The 18,708-nt window shown below is 38.4% G+C and overlaps 1 protein-coding gene across 1 annotated transcript; it reads right to left on the bottom strand.

The window, feature by feature from the left end:
- Positions 1–1,937: 1,937 nt before the first annotated feature.
- lmnb1 (lamin B1) lies at positions 1,938–15,542 on the bottom strand. The gene is made up of 11 exons (XM_020082292.2): positions 14,979–15,542; positions 11,083–11,239; positions 10,394–10,519; positions 10,019–10,189; positions 8,665–8,790; positions 8,056–8,276; positions 6,377–6,605; positions 6,188–6,292; positions 4,902–5,021; positions 3,630–3,743; positions 1,938–3,016 (listed from the first exon to the last, which is right to left on the bottom strand). The coding sequence occupies exons 1-11, from the start codon at positions 15,332–15,334 to the stop codon at positions 2,975–2,977; spliced, it is 1,767 nt and encodes a 588-aa protein (XP_019937851.2). The 5' UTR covers positions 15,335–15,542; the 3' UTR covers positions 1,938–2,974.
- Between the last annotated feature and the right edge of the window lie 3,166 nt (positions 15,543–18,708).

The following is an 18,708-nucleotide window of genomic DNA, read 5'->3' on the forward strand; positions in this document are numbered from 1 at the left end:
CCTTTAGTGATTTGTGGACTCAAACACTTCACCCTCCTCCATCGTCATAGTGGTGAGTAGATAATGAGTGAATCTTCATTTTTCTTCCTTTATCTGTTTAAAGTTTTTAACACGGGTGTTTAGACTTTTTATATCCACTACATATAAATATATACACAAGGTATCAATATGCAGGGTGGATATATATTGTTGTTCAAAGATCAGCAGCAGTCATAGGGTGCATATGCAATATTGCAACATGTTGTAGAGTGCGTTGTCCATTATTGATTGGGGGCTCACTGGAGTGTGTTTGTGTTCACAAATGTTCAACCAGTCAGACTTCTGGGAAAGAGCAGTGTTTGTTCTCAAGTCGGTTGGCCTGTGGGTAAAAACTGTTTGTCCTCTTTGACTTTTCACTCCTAGAATCTGCCTGATGGTGGGAGTCTGAAGAGCGTTGGGGATGTGTGCTATCCCTGATGATATTGTGCGCCCCAAATTGCCCCAGTTGGACCACACTGAGATGGAGCCGGTCAGGACACTCAACTGTGCACTTGTAAAAGTTGCTGAGACTTGTTGATGGTATAGCAAATATCCTACAGCTTCTCAGGAAGAACAGTCAATGTTGGGATTGTTGATGATGTGTGTGAGACCTGGTGAGATCCTCACTGATGTGAGTGCCGAGGCAATTTCATTCTCTCAACCACTGTCCCACCTATGTATAATGGTCACAATACTTTTCACAGAATGGCACGGTGCTGAAGTGGTAGTGTTGCATCACCGCAAGAAGATTCTTGGATGGACTGGGGGCCTTTGTGTGTAGAGTTTGCATGTTCAATTCAATTTTATTTGCATAGAACCAATTCATAATGTATATATTTCCAGGCGCTATACATAGAAGGTGGAGACCTTATAATTTGGAGACCGTAGAGAGAAAAAACCCTCATTAACTGGAAGTACCAGAATCAGTGTGGGTGGCCGTCTGCATTGACCTGTTGGTGTGAAGGGAGAACAACTGGGGAGAGATGAGAGGTGGGTGGAAATGAAGGGAGAGAAGAGAGCGAGATAGGGGGAGACCAGGAACAGTTGTGTAACCATCATATTTCAGCTCTGACAGACTGATAGATTGATATAGATGAACCTGCGGTGGTTTGTCTGTACTGCATTATTGTTCTTAGTGTAGATATACAGGTTAATTCTAAAAAAGACAACCATTCTTAATTGATGGTGAATTTACACAAATGAAAACAGTGTTATGAATATTATGTTCCCTCGGGGGGGGTATTTGTACTTTACTTGAGTATTTATTTACCTGAAGACTTACTTTTACTCCCTACATTTAAACATAAATATGTGTACTTTCTACTTTTTACATTCTCAAAACTAGATTGTTACTTGTTTTAGCGCTTTTACGCGCGGAGCACCTCTCGCTCACCTCCTGCCTCGGGAGTCGCACTACTCTGCTTCTGGACTTTTATCGGGTAATAAAGACATATTCATAACAGCAACATTTTTTAATTTCCCTATTATTTTGCCAATGCTTTTCTGTTAAATCCAGATGAGTGCATGTCCAGAACAGAACTAATCCGATTATTATTATTATTTTAGCTCTTTTTCACAAAACCCATGAGAGCAGCTTCCTTCCCTTGTGTAGATTAGCTTCTCATGATTAACTAGTGACACATTAACAGACCTAAGTCCCATGTTTTGAAATATGTAGATGCTTCCATCTCAAAGCACATTCAATTGTCCAATAGTGAATAAACAGTTACATTTGAACGATGTTATGGATCCATTGTCATAAGCTGTATTGTTAGAGGATGTTTATCAATTAAAAGTACTACTACAGCTACTGTTTGCATAAAACCTAGTCAAGATCACATACGTGTAGAAGCCTAATAAAGTAAACTTTAAACAGATCAGTGTGTCAATGAGATACACAGGATATATACATTTCATAGTTTTGTTATACAGAATTATTTATTTTACTGACTTCTTAATTGAGTGAATAAAAATATAAAACACAAGTACAAGAAAACATTTAATCTTTCAACTATAAAGATCACAGCCAATAGCATGCATAGTAACACACTGACACAGAAAAGTACTTCAAACACTTCAAATATCAAAAGTTCAGAATACAATCAACACTTAATTAGTGTTGCAATGCAAGGAAAGAAAGTCTCGTTTGCTGCCACATTAAAGCCCCCTGGTAGAACACAATGATACATCTGTCCAATTATTCAGATGGCATGAGTCTATTTGAGTTAGGCATCCTGGTGAAAAGTAGCTGAAGCTCTTTCAGTCCATCTTTCTAATGCACTCAGGTCAGAATCTTTCTTCTACAATCAGGATTTAGTTTCAGATTCTACACACGAAGGGCTTTAAGGTGTCTCAGCAACTGCTCATCAAACTTCAATACAATCATTTAACCATGGCATTTCTGTTGTTTTCCAAAGATACTAGAAGAATGCCATTATACAAGTTTACATATGCAACTCCTGACTTCAAGGTCATTACTGATGGGAGCAAGTTATTTGAAATAATAACTCCTGTTACTGCAGTATACTCTCAATGTTTTGCTTTCGGAAAAAGCCAGCATGACCTTAACTCATGACTGACATCTTGTGGCTGTTCTTGTAATTTAAAGGCCTTGAGTATAGCATCCACAATAAAATTAAGATAATATAAAATAAAATTACAAAATTAAAATCTGTTTTAAAATTACAGTCTGTCCTTGAGTTTAGCTACCTGTTGCTTGGTTTTAAAAAGGAAAAAAGGCTGTGAACTACAAATTCTACTGTTTTGATACAAATACTGTGACCATAGCAGTTTTCTATTTTTATGATAAATTAGATGATAAAAGAAAAATTAAAACACTTTATTGAAATACTATTACAAAAGATAGAAAAATAGTTCTAGTATTACAGTTGGCAGCACACTGGCTGGGCTCAGAGGAAAGAGGGGTGATGGTGGCCTGTTGGTTGGTGCAGTGGGATCACATGATAGAGCAGCCTCTCTTGGCAGTGCGGGGGTCTCCCTGCAAAATGACCACAAACATTCATGGCACTGTATAAAAACTACTCTACAAAATGTTGTAACATAATTTACCAGGAATAAAATAGAAAATTATTTTAAAATCTAAGAGGTTAAAAGAGACTGATATGTTGGGAAGTTTACTTATTTTCAGTTAGAAGGCACCAACACACACAAATTTAACTGACTTGTTGGTTAACGAATAAGTGAGCACGATGTTATATATGGATGCATCTACTACCACCACCAAAAACCACCATAGACTGTCTAGGAGCTCACTGATGCCCTGGTCTGGGAGGAGATCCCCAGGACACCACCCTCGATTCATCAGGAGCATGCCCAGATAATGGAGTGCATACAGGCACGCAGAGGCCATACATCTTACTGAGTCACATCAGGAGTTGCCGTGATGAAATTCACATGTGATTTAAATTTTTTACTTTGATTTGCCGTGTGGTTTTGAATCCTGTCCTCAATGGGTTGATGATTTTGGTCTCCATTGACATGTTATTTTGCTCTCAACAAATTATACAATGTACATCAGTAAAGATTTTCAACTTATACATATAAATTAGTAACTGGACTTGGATCCTAAATCTGATAATGCGTAGTCTCACCTGCTGGTTGAAGAGGTCTTCCTCTATGGCCTCCACTCCGTTATCTTCCTCCTCCTCCTCTTCCTCCTGTTCTTCTATGGCTGTCTTGTACGTTGTGGTTCTCTTTGCCACCTCCTGCGCAAATGCATGTCAAAAATATCCATGAAGTTTTATTTCCACTGGGTGCTTCACTGGGCAGCCTTACTAATCTAATAATCCTATACTTCTTGGAAATCCGTCCAGTCAACAAATATTGAATTTAAAAGAATGAGGTGGCAAGAGCACTACTGGTGTACCTCAAACCACTAGTGCTTACTGAAGGGAATATGTCAAAAACATTTTGTATCACTTGAGAACATTTATAGTATTGTTTGATATGTTTGTCAAAGGAGAAACATGTTAATGTTTATTATCTATTGAGGCTTCTGCTCTCATCTCTCCTCTTTCTGCACCATCCTTAACAACTCTGGTGTTCATGATGGCCAGCAGGGGACTCTATATTTGTATCTTTTTCATTTTGTTCATTGTGTCATGCCCCTAGAGGCCAGATCAAATACTGCATGTTTTCACCCTGCACACCTGTAGCGACTGCGAATAATGACTCTGTCTCTGTGTGTCAGTACACCCTGATGCAGACATGAGCCCATACACATTGGTGTATTTTAAAGTGTCAATTCCATTTAAATAAAGACCTTTTACATCTTTCAAACCATTTTGAGTGCCTGGACCTGGATTCTTCATGCCATCATTCTTTGGATACAAGTTTTCCAAATATTTAATTTAATTGTATAATTAACTCTAACTCACTGGCGGAAAAACAGATTAATCTTGGACATAAAAACATTGATCATTTCTAAACAATAAAAGGCCTAGAGTATCTGCTAAAAGTTATTTAAATTTTACCAAAGCACACATCTTAGAAACTATGCATACTGATTTCAAGTCCACTTACAGTGCTCTGAAAAAAATGTCTTCTATATTTGTCACAAATGGATGTTTCAGATCCTCAGACTGACTAAAATTCAACACAAAAGATAATTCAAAAGTGCAAAAATACAAAAGTGAAAGACTTAAAAAGTCTTTCACTTTTATTAAAATTAGTTGGGACGATCTGAGACAATGAAATGCGGCAATTAAGTGAAAAAGTGGAAATCTTAAGGGGCAAATAGTTTTCATACATCTAGAGGGCAGCTTCTTTTTTTGCACTTAACTTTTAATTGCAGTAAACTGTGAATCTTACCATCCCTAGAGAATGGGGATGTAGACGGTGAATGAATGTGTGTGTGCGTGTACCTCTCCCTGAGGGTTGATCAGTGACACATGGATGTCCTCGCCTGAAACCCAGGAGGACTGGTTCTTCCAAAGCAGGTCTGTGGGAGGTTTTGAGCTCACACCAGCATCAGACGCCCACACCTGCACAAAAACAAGCACAGTCTCCAGAAAGCCCCAAAAAACAGCCTTATATTCAACACAATATAACATTAAGTGACTAAGCACATACGCTACTGACATCAGTCACTTCTTTCCTGTATTTGTGGTTTAAAGCAAGAATAGATGTTTCTGGTTTGATGAATGCACCCCATAATTGCATCAAGAATTCAGAATGCTGTTGATTGGACAGAGACAGATGTACATAGTTTCTAACATACATCCAATGGCCAGTATCACAGATAGGGTTTGCAAAAGTCCGGGAATTTTCAAAGTTGGAAACTTTCTATGGGAATTAATGGGAATATATGGGAATTAACGGGAATTAACAGGAATAAATCTGAAATTTACAAAATTGGAGGTTGGCCCTCAACAGGGAACTTAAATATAGTTGGGAAAATATATTGTAGCATAATCTTAGCTAAAACAACCATATTTACTTCACGTACACTCCTCAATCATATGCACACAGCACACTGCTTACTGCAGGGCTATTGAGGCCACACCCCCTACATGCTCTGTGCATTCCTCCATCACATGCACATCTGATTTCAAGACTATTGGAGCCACACATTTGAGCCCGAGGACTATCTGAAGTCAAGTAAGTTTTGATAATAATATGGAGTAAATATATTTGATCTATAATAATACTGATGTTTAACTTGGAAATATTAAATAAAAATAGGTGCTAAATGTAAGCTATAATTCATTTCATTAACCATTTAAGAGGCTACTCAACATTCATGTTTTTGTTGTTCATTAAAGAATTGTTCATACAAGAAATAAAACTAAAGTTCTACTCAAATGAATCTGTTGAAATGTCATGTTTTTGCAACCCTAATCACAGACAAGGTTTAGTTTAAGCCAGGAGGAGGCATTAATGTTTACAAGTTAAACTACAACACTGAAGTGGCTTTTCTTAGCGTGGCATAAATCTGGCTTAGTTTGTAAGAGACTTAGAAGTCCTGCAATAAGGTAGGGTTAACCCTCATAAGGTTAGGTATGAGCACATGCTGTTGGTTTAATGGTGTTCATAAGACAAAACAATGGCACAGGCAAAGAGAACTTATTCAAAAATGCTATACGTGATATAAGATTTAAGCGATTCCAGGTTCAGCTGAAAAGGGTTAGAGTCTAAGACAAACACTTACCATGACTTTCTGGCCAGCCTTCAGAATATATTTGGGAGTAAACTTGTAAGTGGCTGTAGCATTTCCAGTAGTCTTGGTCAACTCATATCCCACCATGGCCTGGTCCTGAGACAAACACAATAATAAATGAGGTGATGTATCCTACGGTTACAGCTCAGGGAAAGAAGAAAAAAAAAAACAGGGACTTACTTCATCTCCACTATTGTTGAGGCAAATGAACTTGCCATCAGTATCAATCTCATCAATGCAGATGGGTCCTGTGGCTGAGGCAGAGTGAGCAATGGACACAGAGCTGCTGGCTTCTTGTTCCTCCACATCGATGCGCTTTCTCTTTCCTCGAGCGGTCTGCACGCTGCGGCTGCTGGACAAGGCTCTTGACACCGTGACACGGGATGAAGGACTGGGAGACAGCTTCAGTCTGGACACACACCACAGTTAGATATCATAAGGCCTCCTGTATTTTAGTATTTTTGGCATTTGTGCCATTATTTTGAGCGTGAAGGACATAGGACACTAGGGGACAGAGGGGTCACACAGTTTTCTGCAGGGTAACTCCTGATTGTGAAAACATGCATGAGAAGTGACATAGTGAGTCTGGATCATCTTCCTGCTCACAGAATGACACATCAAGCCGGAGGAGAGTGGCGCCGCAACAATTGACCGATAAAATCAATTTAAATTGAATATGGATATAGTTGGAAACAGATTTCATCATTGGTTTGATAAGTTTACATTATGATGCGAAAAAGCAGAAATGTTTATTTTTGTAAAAACAAAAATTTAAATGAACCATTATACATTTTTCATAAACTTGTTATGTGGGGATATTTTTCAACATTTGGTTTTTAGCCTTGAGATAAAATCAAAACCGGTTTTAAAACTTGATAAGTATGACATGAATATTGGCAAGTTTAATTAGTCATAAAAGCTTGTCAGGATATTTAGTTATATGGTCCAAAGTTTTTCTTAGATGCAAGTGAACTTTATCATTAAGTCATACACTTGCTACAATTTGGAAAGGTATCTACCATTAGATACTTATGTTTTTTATGGTGGCCCTTTAACTTCTTGAGATGATTTATGGTCTTTTCAAACGATATAAAAATTTAAATAGAAACCTGTTTTAACAGATCATATAGACATCGGTAAACAGCCATTACAGCAATGTGAATATTGGTTTATGCCAAACTTCTCATATCGGTGCACCTCTAATTGTGACTACTTCAAACTTACTTTAAGGTGTTTTGAATTGAGGCAAATTATACATTAAACATCTTGAACTTGAATTATGACTAGTTAGATTTAAACTGTAGATATCCGAAGCAGCATTTTAAGCCATAATTCAGTTCCAGTGTGTAATGCACATAGCATTGAATAACAGATATATATATATATATATATAGTGAAAAATCAATCAACACATCTTACTGCTGTCCAGTCAAAGCTGTCTACAACTAAGCCTGCTTTGACTGTTTTGTAATGGATCAACGCAGCCGGACCAATGATAAAGCTATTTAAAGCCAATGCCCATGTTATAGCTATTTCCAAGACATATTTGATAATATGCATGAGCTGAAATTAGGTAGGAGAGACACTGGAGTATCACATATTATTTTTCTTACCATTATTCAAAGACAGTCTGAAGTGAATGAGTAATATTTGATCAAATACATCATTTACATTTTCTTTTATTCACCCCATGACCATTTAATAATTAAATTTTTTTTAGTGTAGTGGTCTTGTCATATCTTGTTATCTATACCAGTAATTACCTCCTGTCTGGGTGTAGACAAAACTAATTTGGTGTCAGAAACAGAGAGAAAATTTAACTGATGTGATCACAATTTGCAATCTTTGCGGGTCCTCACCTTTCTTCTTCTCCCTCCAGAAGTTTGCGGTAGGCGTTGATCTCCATGTCAAGAGCAAGTTTAACATCAAGCAGCTGTTCATACTCATTCAGCTGTTGCTGCATCTTGGCCTGAATCGCCATCAAATCGCGGTCTTTGTCTGCCAGCAACTTGCGGCTTGTGTCTTTCTCTTGAGTCAATGCGGCCTCCAGTTCCATAATACGATCACGCCAACCACGGGTCTGAATACAAGCACGGTCAGAAAGGAAGGCAGCATGATGCATGTGTCACAACACTTAATCATGTTTTTAACATGCTTCAATTCCATCATAGCTGAGATGAAAATTAAATCCAACTTTGTTAACAATCAATTAACTTGTTTAATTGATGTAAATTGACATTCTCTGAAACAAATAATTTGAACATATACCTAGATCCAGATAATTAATCTGTGAAATCCTTTATATGAATGATTGAACCAATATTGTATAAAAGGTGAGCATAAGACTGTTTTATAAAAAAAAAACTGATGCACATAAGTGAAAGCACATTGTCATAAAACTTGAGCTAGACTCCCTGCATTATAATTTGCCTCACTATTGCTGCTTAATTAGTAAGAAAAATGTCAACCTCCTTCTGCAGTCCTGCCAGCTGGGCGCAGAGGCTCTCAATCCTCAGAGAGGACTCTCTGAGCTCATCTCGGGCCACATTGGCTGAAGCTCCGTTCATCTCAGACAACTGATGCAGATCCTCTAGCTGCAAACAGACAGATGTTTCGAGTCAGCAACATAAACGTTGTTTCCTTCTCATCACACTTATAGGGAACTGTGCAGTCAGTCACTTCCTGACATACAGGAAGTTGCTGAAGTTCTGTCGAAGGTGGCTTTGTTATTATGTCTAAGAGTGACAGACTATAGCTTACATGCACACTATGTATTAGGAAAGCATATGATTGTATTTTCATATTCATTCAGTCTTAATGTTTTTTTCTTATTCATGTCCTGAAGGACTAGACAAACATGCAAATAGCAAAATAAAACAATCCTTTTAAAAACCACTGCTAAAATGAACATATGCAGTTATTTCACATTTTACCATAATGCACTCATCATCACATCAGTTTACATCATAATTGATTAATAATTCTTTGTCTAACAAAATCCAACCTTGTCACACTCAGAGGTCATGGCCTGTGATGTAACCTCACAGTCCATTAAGAGAGTTAAAGATTATTCACTCAGGAGCGTTACTGAGCTGAGCAGAAGACTCAAGTGAAAACAGAGGGGGAAAGCACATAACACCACCCCCTCCACCACCAGCTACTTCGATCACAGCGTCTGGGATATTGTTTTTCAGCTTGGTCTCCCAGATGACTCACACAATGGGGCGTAGTTCTCTTTCTGACCAAATCCATCCTGTTCGTAAGAGTCTCATTTACAAATGTTGCATACGCACAAAACGGGGTCTGAAAGATGCGTATGTCACTTCTCATGCAAAAGTTGTGATCTATAAAATCTATGGCAACTAACTTCAAGGTGCATTAGCGCCATCTACTGTGTTGGTGCACTGTTCCTGGAGGTAATGCAATACCAGGTCCATGTGACCCTGAAAGAGAGTCTCTTTTTGCCTCCACCTGGTTAAGACATGTAGAGGGCAGAATATGAGGGAGATCCAGGTAAGCTTGTCACTGTCCATACACCAAAAGAGCACGCCAATATATTGTGAATCGATGGTTATTCTGCAGACGGTGGAAGACTAGAAAATTTTAATATGTCGCTCAATCCTAGTGCGTAGCTAGCAATGACCCTGAGCTTGACTTTGTTGTCAAAGAGCTTGACAAGCCTTCACTGAGCGCTGATCTCAACCCCTCTTTCTCTGGGATGAACGATCACATATCACATGTAATGGCTTAGCGTATGAATGGAGATTCTACTTTACTGAAACTTTAAAAGTTAAGTTAAAAAGTGAGAGTGTGATTTCCTACTTTAGCCAGGTAGGTGCTCTCCATGCTGTCCTTGTATATCTTGATCTGCTCCTCATTCTGAGCCCTCATGTCAATCAGGGCCTGAGTCAGTTTATATTCATACTCCACTTTCCGTCCAGAGTCCACCTCCACCAGTCGGGTCTCGTATCGCTGCCGGGCCTCTTTCACTTCCTGTAACACAGTAAGGAGTCAGCACTGTTTCACCCTGTCATAATTGATTCAAGTCAACTCTGGTTAGGGTGCACAAACAGAAGAAATTAAACAATCAAAAAAATCCATTTAATAACTGTTGCAGTCCTATAGAAAATTCTAATGCTGTTGCTGTTGTGGGAGAAGTTGTCTGTTCTATTTGGACAACTAATCCCCCATTCTTACCTCTTCATGCATACTCTTACGGAAGACCGAGTCCTCAGTCAGACTCTGGCAGCGGTTTTCCAAGTCAACGCGCAGAAGCATTTCATCTGAAAGGTGCTTTTTGGCCTGAGTGAGACCTGTATCCAGCTGATGACACACACACACAAACAAGACTGTGCTTTAAAAATAAGTCTAGATGAATTTAAAATGGTTCTCAAGTTTAATATGGTCAGAACAGCATTCAAGAAAAACTGAACAGACAGGGAAGCACTAAGATTCCAATTAAGATCCTCTTTATGGTCCCGCACACAGCATGCAACATGCAAACCTGGGAAAATTTGACCTCTGTATTTAACCCATCCGTGTGAACGGAGCACACACGGAACACAATCCACACAGTGACCACACACGGAACAGTGGGCAGCCATGAAGGCGCCAGGGGAGCAATTGGGGGGTTTGGTGCCTTGCTCAAGGGCACCTTTGCAGTGCCCAGGAGGTGAACTGGCACCTCTCCAACTTCTGTCAAAGCTGGACTGGAACCGGCCACCCTCCAGTTCCCAAGCCAAGTCGCTATGGACTGAGCTACTGGAATCAGAGTAACAATACTAACAACAACACTTGAGCTTTAAATAGCCACGATTAATCTCTCTGAATCACTCCTTTAATGTCCAAATGAACAGGTAAAAATATCTATGTTAGTAGTGCAGTACCTCCTGCAGCTCTTCTCGCAGGTCAATCAGGGTGGCTTCCAGGCCCATCTTCTCAGACAGCGCTGTAGCCAGCATAGCATCTTTGGAGTTGAGCTGAGCCTCCAAGTCCTTCAACCTGGCCTGGGATTCTGCTGCCTCTGAGTCCTTCTTGTTGTAGCTGGTAGGAGGCAAAGACATGGTGAGTTCATGTAGATGACAGATTGTGATTGTTGTGTCTGCTTTAGGCACTTAAAACTCAAAGACTGCCATCAAGGACCTAAGCCACACATGAACAATGGCAAGCAAAGGTATATTAACCCTTTAGATCAGTGGTCGCCAGGTCAATCTCACTGTCTTCACTGTCAATCACCAAACTCAAAAAATCAAAGCCCTGATAGAACAAATGAATGGATTCAGAAAGTGAAACTCTGGAGTGGTTTTACTTTGAAACGGGTTCAGGAAGAGTTGGAAATACGTACGTTTGTGACAGACAGATACACTTTGTGTTTCACAGCAGAATAAACAGAGAAAATGGTCTTTAAACTGAGTTTTAATGTTTATCTGATGAATTTATGTCACAAACAAGGGTTTTCTGTATGCGTTTTAAAATAGAAGCACTCCAGCGTTTCTGTTGACCAAATCCATTCTTTTATGTAGAAACAGGGGTTTATTGTGAAATGATTGAAGCAGCTGAAGATGCACAGCTTCATCCTGTATAGTATTGGTATTTATTTGAGTATACAGGAATACTTTTACACAACGAAACAGCCGTATTTATGACCATATTAAGGCAAAACTATGTAAAAATATTGTGCTGCAGTAGCAGCTCCTCAGAACATAAAGTTGAAACGAGAAGCTAAATAAATATTGTGCATTAAACCGATGCTGTAAATTTGAATTTATATTAATGTGAAAATAGATAAAGTTGCATAACTAACTCATATTTATGCTCGTACAATGAGCCTTGAACAGAAATTGCAAAAATAATAAATTTGAACCTCCTAAGTGGGTTTTTTGGAAGATATCAGGGTGGGAGATCTCGGCTTGTGTTAAGAATAAAAAAGTGATCTTGGGTTTGAAAGGCTTGGGCTTGTTTTCTGCATTAGATGGTCATAAAAAGTTGCCAGATTTTCCTCTCAGTTACGAGTGTTGACAAACACAATGCACTAGGGGATGTTCATAAATAAACTTGCAGTGGTAGTATTAGGGACAGCAGATATTCAACATAGTTAATTGAGAGAATGCTACTCTAACAGCAGGGACAGTGTAAACGCACAAGTTGATACCCAGCCACCAGTGTTGAAACATGCTGAACAAATATCAGAGCTGTAGAAATTCCATGATTCTAGGATTAATTGTGATTCTCTATTGAAAGAGTATGTCTCAATGCAGAAAAATCAATCATAATTCTAAATATGACCACCTCTAAAAACATTGTGAGACAGGACTGCCTATTACAGGGTTTTCTACCAATGCCTTGAATGTTTTTTCCACAGCACCTTAGCTGAATAAAAAGCAAATAAACGTATGCTGAGGGTTTTCTGCCATATTTTGCTTTTTTATGTACACACTAGCTTCTTTGTACGCTGCATTTGACTAAGGGCAGGACTAAGTTCCACATGTTACACACACACACAAACATATTTTAGATTTTTTTCAGTGACGTGTTGAGTTAATAGTGACTCTGCTGCTGTCCGCAGTCTAGAGTCTAGATGCAGTATTTCATTATGTTTTAAAAATATTTTAGTTGTAATCCAGTTCTAAATGAATTCTGTTTTGAAAATGTTTATTGTAAAAACACGGAGGACTTCCATTTCCTAGTCGTAAGCCTGGGTTAACTAAATAAACACTGAAGAATTTCAGTGGGTTTGTGAGTAAAGAGCAGTTATTTTTCTCATGGTGTGCCCCTGGGTTAAATGGGTGTGGGACTGCCACTAAAGTGGACAAACTATGAGTGGAATGTAGAGTGGTATGTCAACTTTCTCACGTGTTACTGAAAAACATTAGCTGGGAGAGGCCAGGCTCTCACTTCACTGGAACGTTGTCAGTAAACCATATGAGAACACAGCAGCTACCGAACATACTTTCTAAAGTTATCATACACATTAGTCGAAAAGTATATCAGAGCTGTATATTCAAAAAGAGCTCCTGTTATTGTACTTCTTATTAAATCCAAATTAAAAATTTCCCAGAGATATTTGAGGATGTACACAGGCATTATGGTTAAACTTTTAACTATCTGTAGAGATGCACATTTGATTCAACAATTACATTAATTGATATTAAATTGCTTAAAAAACAACACAGACCTGTGTTTATCACAAAAAGAGTAAATTAGGGATTTAAGCGACATATGAAGTAAACAATACAAAATAATGACTTGATTTAAAATTGCACAGCTGTCCCCCCCGTGTGTGGATTTCATAAGGCTGACCAGACAAAATCCAATGTTTTAAACATAGCAGAGAACGCTGCAAAGCTTCCAGGATTGATCAGAATGCATACATAAGATCAGACAAAACCTGTTAGACACAGTCCAGTTACATTCATTCACTTGAATGGGGAAAGTGGGCTGTAGCCTCCAACAGCAAATAACCTTAAGAGTTATTGAATAAAAATGAAACAGCCCCCGCCCTGTTTTAAAAATAATGTACGACTTCATCTACATAATGGTTGTATTGTCCACTCTAACTGGTGTTGTTGCAGCTGCTGGAAACACCTGCTCAACTGGGACAAATGTCCTGAGGCTGCACAAATACTCACACCGACTTCATCAGCCCAGGAACTCACAACATACACTGCCAGCCACGTGCCACCAGCACATGCATCTTAACCTGAGCAGGAGTGTGTGTCACTTTTATACAGTTCATCACTTGTGTATGGTTTATGTTCGAAGCACGTTTGATTACAATACTGGAACTACAGCAGTTCGGCCTCCAGCCTGTGTTTAACCAAGCAGCTGCTCTGTTAGAGCCTCTGAAAGCTAAGTAAACCCAACAGGAGAACTTGTACAGCCCTGCGGGGCAGTGAGAAAACACTTAAGTTCATCTCATTCAAGCAACATGCAACCAAGCAGTACAACACTGCTTACAGTTATGTCACAAGTGACAGTTTTTGCCACACAGATGCAAAGTCCAAATTCTGGCCTCCATTCAAAAATACACCGACCGGAAATAAATAATTGCTTGGTGATTACTCAGATTAATTGTGCAGTTGGTCAACTAGCAGATATTTTACTCCAGGGAACACAGTGGAATCACCACTGTTTCCCACTGGAAACTCTGTCCATTCATGCACTTTGACAGCTGTGAGACAGTTGCTGCTGCCAAGATCTCCAGGATATACAGAAATTCAAATAATGTGTTTCTACTCATGTTTATTAATACATGAGTATTGTCTATACAAATGACTGGCAAAACCAAAATACTGTTTGTAAAACTATCTGAACAATAGAATCACTTGATCTTATTCTAGACAGAGCCTGATGTTTGACCCTGAATGACCCATGTTACCTTCAGGGGCGCGGACTCGTTCTGATTAAACCACGGGTCAGTTTCTCCAAACAAAACCTGTTCGTCAACCGATTGGATCTTTTCTTTATTTAGCATTACTTATGGTAAAAGTTCACTTTAAAAGATCAGTTGTGAGTTTCAGCAAAGCAGACAATGGGGAATGAGTAACGTCTAGTGTTGTTTGCAAATTAAAAAAAGATAAATGTTGTAATTACATCAAATCTAACTCATCAATCATTAACTCTTCTTTGGGTGACCGGCGCGCTCTTCTCTGGGTGGAGTCCCGTGTGTGATCGATCAGTTGTGGCTCGAAAATCAAAAGTCAGCTTGCAGCTTCACACTAATCCCCGGGCATGCCTGTCCGTATTAGACCGTAAAGTATAAATCGAGTACTAAAAGGCTTACTTGTGCAGAAGCTGCTCGTGCTCGGACTTGATCTTCCCCAGCTCAATCTGCAGCCAGGCCCGCTCCTTGGAGGAGTCATCCAAACACCTCCTGGCGTCGGCTAGCTCGGTCTCATACAGGGCTTTCAGTCCAGTGACCTCCCTGCTCCGGACTTCTTCCTTTTCGCTAATTTGCAGATGGAGTACGCTGTTTTCAGACTCCAAGCTACGGACTGTGTCGATGTAGTGGGCCAGGCGGTCGTTGAGGTCCCTGAGTTGGTGTTTCTCCTGCAGCCTGGTGATCCTGGTCGGGCTCAGCGGTGTGCCGCTACCGCACGTGCTTCTCTGGCCGGTCGGAGTTGCGGCCGCGGTCGCCATTTGTACAAGAGGAGCTGTGAAACCCGAATAAAAGACACAAGGCGAACCGAGCCAGACCAGGACACAACTTGTGCCGGTAGAACAATTTGTATTTCGGCGGTAAACAACAGGCACTTCCGAAAACTACCCTGGAAGTGAATGCCTTCTTTTCTTCGCAGAATGAAAGGGGGTTTGGCTTCCTAACATGGCGGCTCATTGAAACGTTCACAATGTGATCGACTGGCCAATGGGGTGGCTCGGCGCAATGCGTCTCTCAACTTCTGGGTTGACTTGTAAATCACACCGAAGCAGGCCGATCCACTCTCGAGCAGGCGGAGACGGTTTCATGGCCAACTCCGTTAGTGGAACCTCCGTGTCCCGGTGTGGATAACGAACGCTGCCTGACTCTTCCCATTAAGGCTGACCCTGCAGCTTGACCGTGTTCAGACTTCACCGTGTGCAGAGAGAGAGTCCGGATAATCTCCTGTATCTTTATATACAGTCTATGGTACCGACCCCACTACAGAGGAAGTGCAGGGCGGAGAAACCCCGACTCTACTGACACTCACTGTTAAAACAACTTGATACTAATGTCTCCTGTTTAAAACAGAATGTCCTGAGAAAAGATGTTTTCAGTTTCTCACAGGAAATAAACAACAAAACACATTTATCTGAAAATAAAATATAAAACAAGCCTGAAATGAAGAAATAATATAAGAATGTGAGGAATATACGAGAAGAAAATCATTATATAAGTGAGGAAAAAATGATTGTGTCCATTCCACTGTCATTTGTATTTAGTTCTGATGATGATATTTATATTTTAATCTTATTTGTAGTTATATTTATATTTGTATTTAGTTCTGATGATGATATTTATGTTTTAATCTTATTTGTAGTTATATTTATATTTGTATTTAGTTCTGATGATGCTATTTATGTTTTAATCTTATTTGTAGTTATATTTATATTTGTATTTAGTTCTGATGATGATATTTATGTTTTAATCTTATTTGTAGTTATATTTATATTTGTATTTAGTTCTGATGATGATATTTATGTTTTAATCTTATTTGTAGTTATATTTATATTTGTATTTAGTTCTGATGATGATATTTATGTTTATATTCTTATTTGTAGTTATATTTATATGTGTATTTAGTTCTGATGATGATATCTATGTTTATATTATTATTTGTAGTTATATTTATATTTGTATTTAGTTCTGATGATGATATTTATGTTTATATTCCTATTTGTAGTTATATTTATATTTGTATTTAGTTCTGATGATGATATTTATGTTTTTAATCTTATTTGTAGTTATATTTGTATTTGTATTTAGTTCTGATGATGATATTTATGTTTATATTCTTATTTGTAGTTATATTTGTATTTAGTTTTCTGATGATGATATTTATGTTTTTAATCTTATTTGTAGTTGTATTTGTATTTAGTTCTGATGATGATATCTATGTTTATATTATTATTTGTAGTTATATTTATATTTGTATTTAGTTCTGATGATGATATTTATGTTTTTAATCTTATTTGTAGTTATATTTGTATTTGTATTTAGTTCTGATGATGATATTTATGTTTATATTCTTATTTGTAGTTATATTTGTATTTAGTTTTCTGATGATGATTTTTATATTGATATTATTATTTAGTTGTTACGATGATATAAGTTGGATCAGCTTGTTGTTCACTGGACAGAAGTGACAGAGAAGAGATCAGGAGCTCAGAAGATCATGTGAGGATTCACATCAGTTCTGGATTGTGTCACGGCAGTTAAACAGCTGTTCTGTTTTTTATATTTACTTGGGTGTGTCCAGGTGCAAACATGAGGTTGAGTCTATTTAAATGTTGCTGCCGCAAAGAGTTGTGGGGCTACTATTTCTCCTTTCCTTTCATAAAGGACAAGTCTGTTGTTTCCTATCCTAAAGGAGTTAAGTTAAACTTAAACTTAAACTTCCTTTATTTATCCCACAAGGGGAAATTCTTTTTACACTCATTTAACACTTTTTACACATGAAGTTCAAACCTCAAGGATAAATGATGTTAGTAAATTTGAAGATAACACAAGTGTTAGATCAAACGATCTGTTCTAACCAAATCCATCACTGGCTACGGCTCTCATCTAAGAGATCTGTGTGTGTGTGTGTGTGTGTGTCTTCTCTATGTGCTTGAGAAGCTGAGCCACTACCATCAAACATCCTCACAGGAGTATTTCTATAGTTGGATTCTACTTCTTTGAGTTGAATTGCTCTTAACAAGTAACTAATCCAAATAAACTATAAATAAGCTTTTTAAAATCAGGATATCTTTCTTAATTTTTAGTAATTGCTTGTAGTCATTGTTAGATAGTGTCACCTTCCATATATCATTGCAGCAGATTTTTCACCTCTGTTGGAATTTGGATGCAGTTTCTTTGCTTTTAGCTACAAATATGTGTGCATATCACACTTGTGCTTGGCAAGTTTGGCAGTGAAATAAGTAGAGCAGGCCAATGAAGCTGTTTTTCTACAGTGATCTCACCCGTCACAGTAACGTAACCTTTGTCAGTGACACCATTATCTTAATGCTGTGCAAAGACAAAACTTCTCGAGGACCATACTGAACAATCGGCCAGAGATGATTTGGTTGCTTGTGTATGGCTTATGAACTTAAATTGGATACCCTGTTCTCTTTCTCTTTCTAATCCAATAACAAACAAGCTTATCAAGTAGTTTCTTTCAGGAATATCTTCAGAGTAAGTAAGTAAAACTGACTTCCAGACTGCCGCCAAGTTTCAATATTTTTGTCTTCAAACCAAAACCAAAAGGTAAAAACGTCATGTCATTGAAGAGCAACTTATCATCCCATTTTAATTTGAGCTCTAAAAATACATGAATGAATATGAACCATCATACTAATTCCCTCCAATGTGCTAATATATTGTCAGATTGTTTCTCGAGTGTTTTCTCTGCTGTCTAACCCTGGTAGCTACACTGTAAATTAAAATATTTTTTTCCAACCAAACATTGTTCTATCTTCTCATCTGACAGTTTCTTTATTTGTGTTGCATTCACACAGACACATTAGAAAGCCAGTTAAACTTGGACAGCTTGGTCTGCATCACATTGCTGCTGAGAATGAAAGATATAGCTACGTTTTCACAGTCTAATTAGACGAACCTGACCTCTGTTGCACTGCAGCCTCTCTTCAGAGTGGATATAAATGATTTAAACTAAATAGGTTCACTCCCCTGTTTCCTAATATGACATGGATTACAACCTACTGCGTCCATGGTATGGTCCACTGAGTTTATAGAGTGTGTGCACCCCCTGCCTCAGCTTATTGGTGCTAAGTAACACTTCACCTCTTTAAAAAATCAGTTTTAAAGGATGCTA

The sequence above is a fragment of the Paralichthys olivaceus genome, chromosome 18 (assembly GCF_024713975.1).
Source record: "Paralichthys olivaceus isolate ysfri-2021 chromosome 18, ASM2471397v2, whole genome shotgun sequence".
Classification (NCBI taxonomy): domain Eukaryota; kingdom Metazoa; phylum Chordata; class Actinopteri; order Pleuronectiformes; family Paralichthyidae; genus Paralichthys; species Paralichthys olivaceus.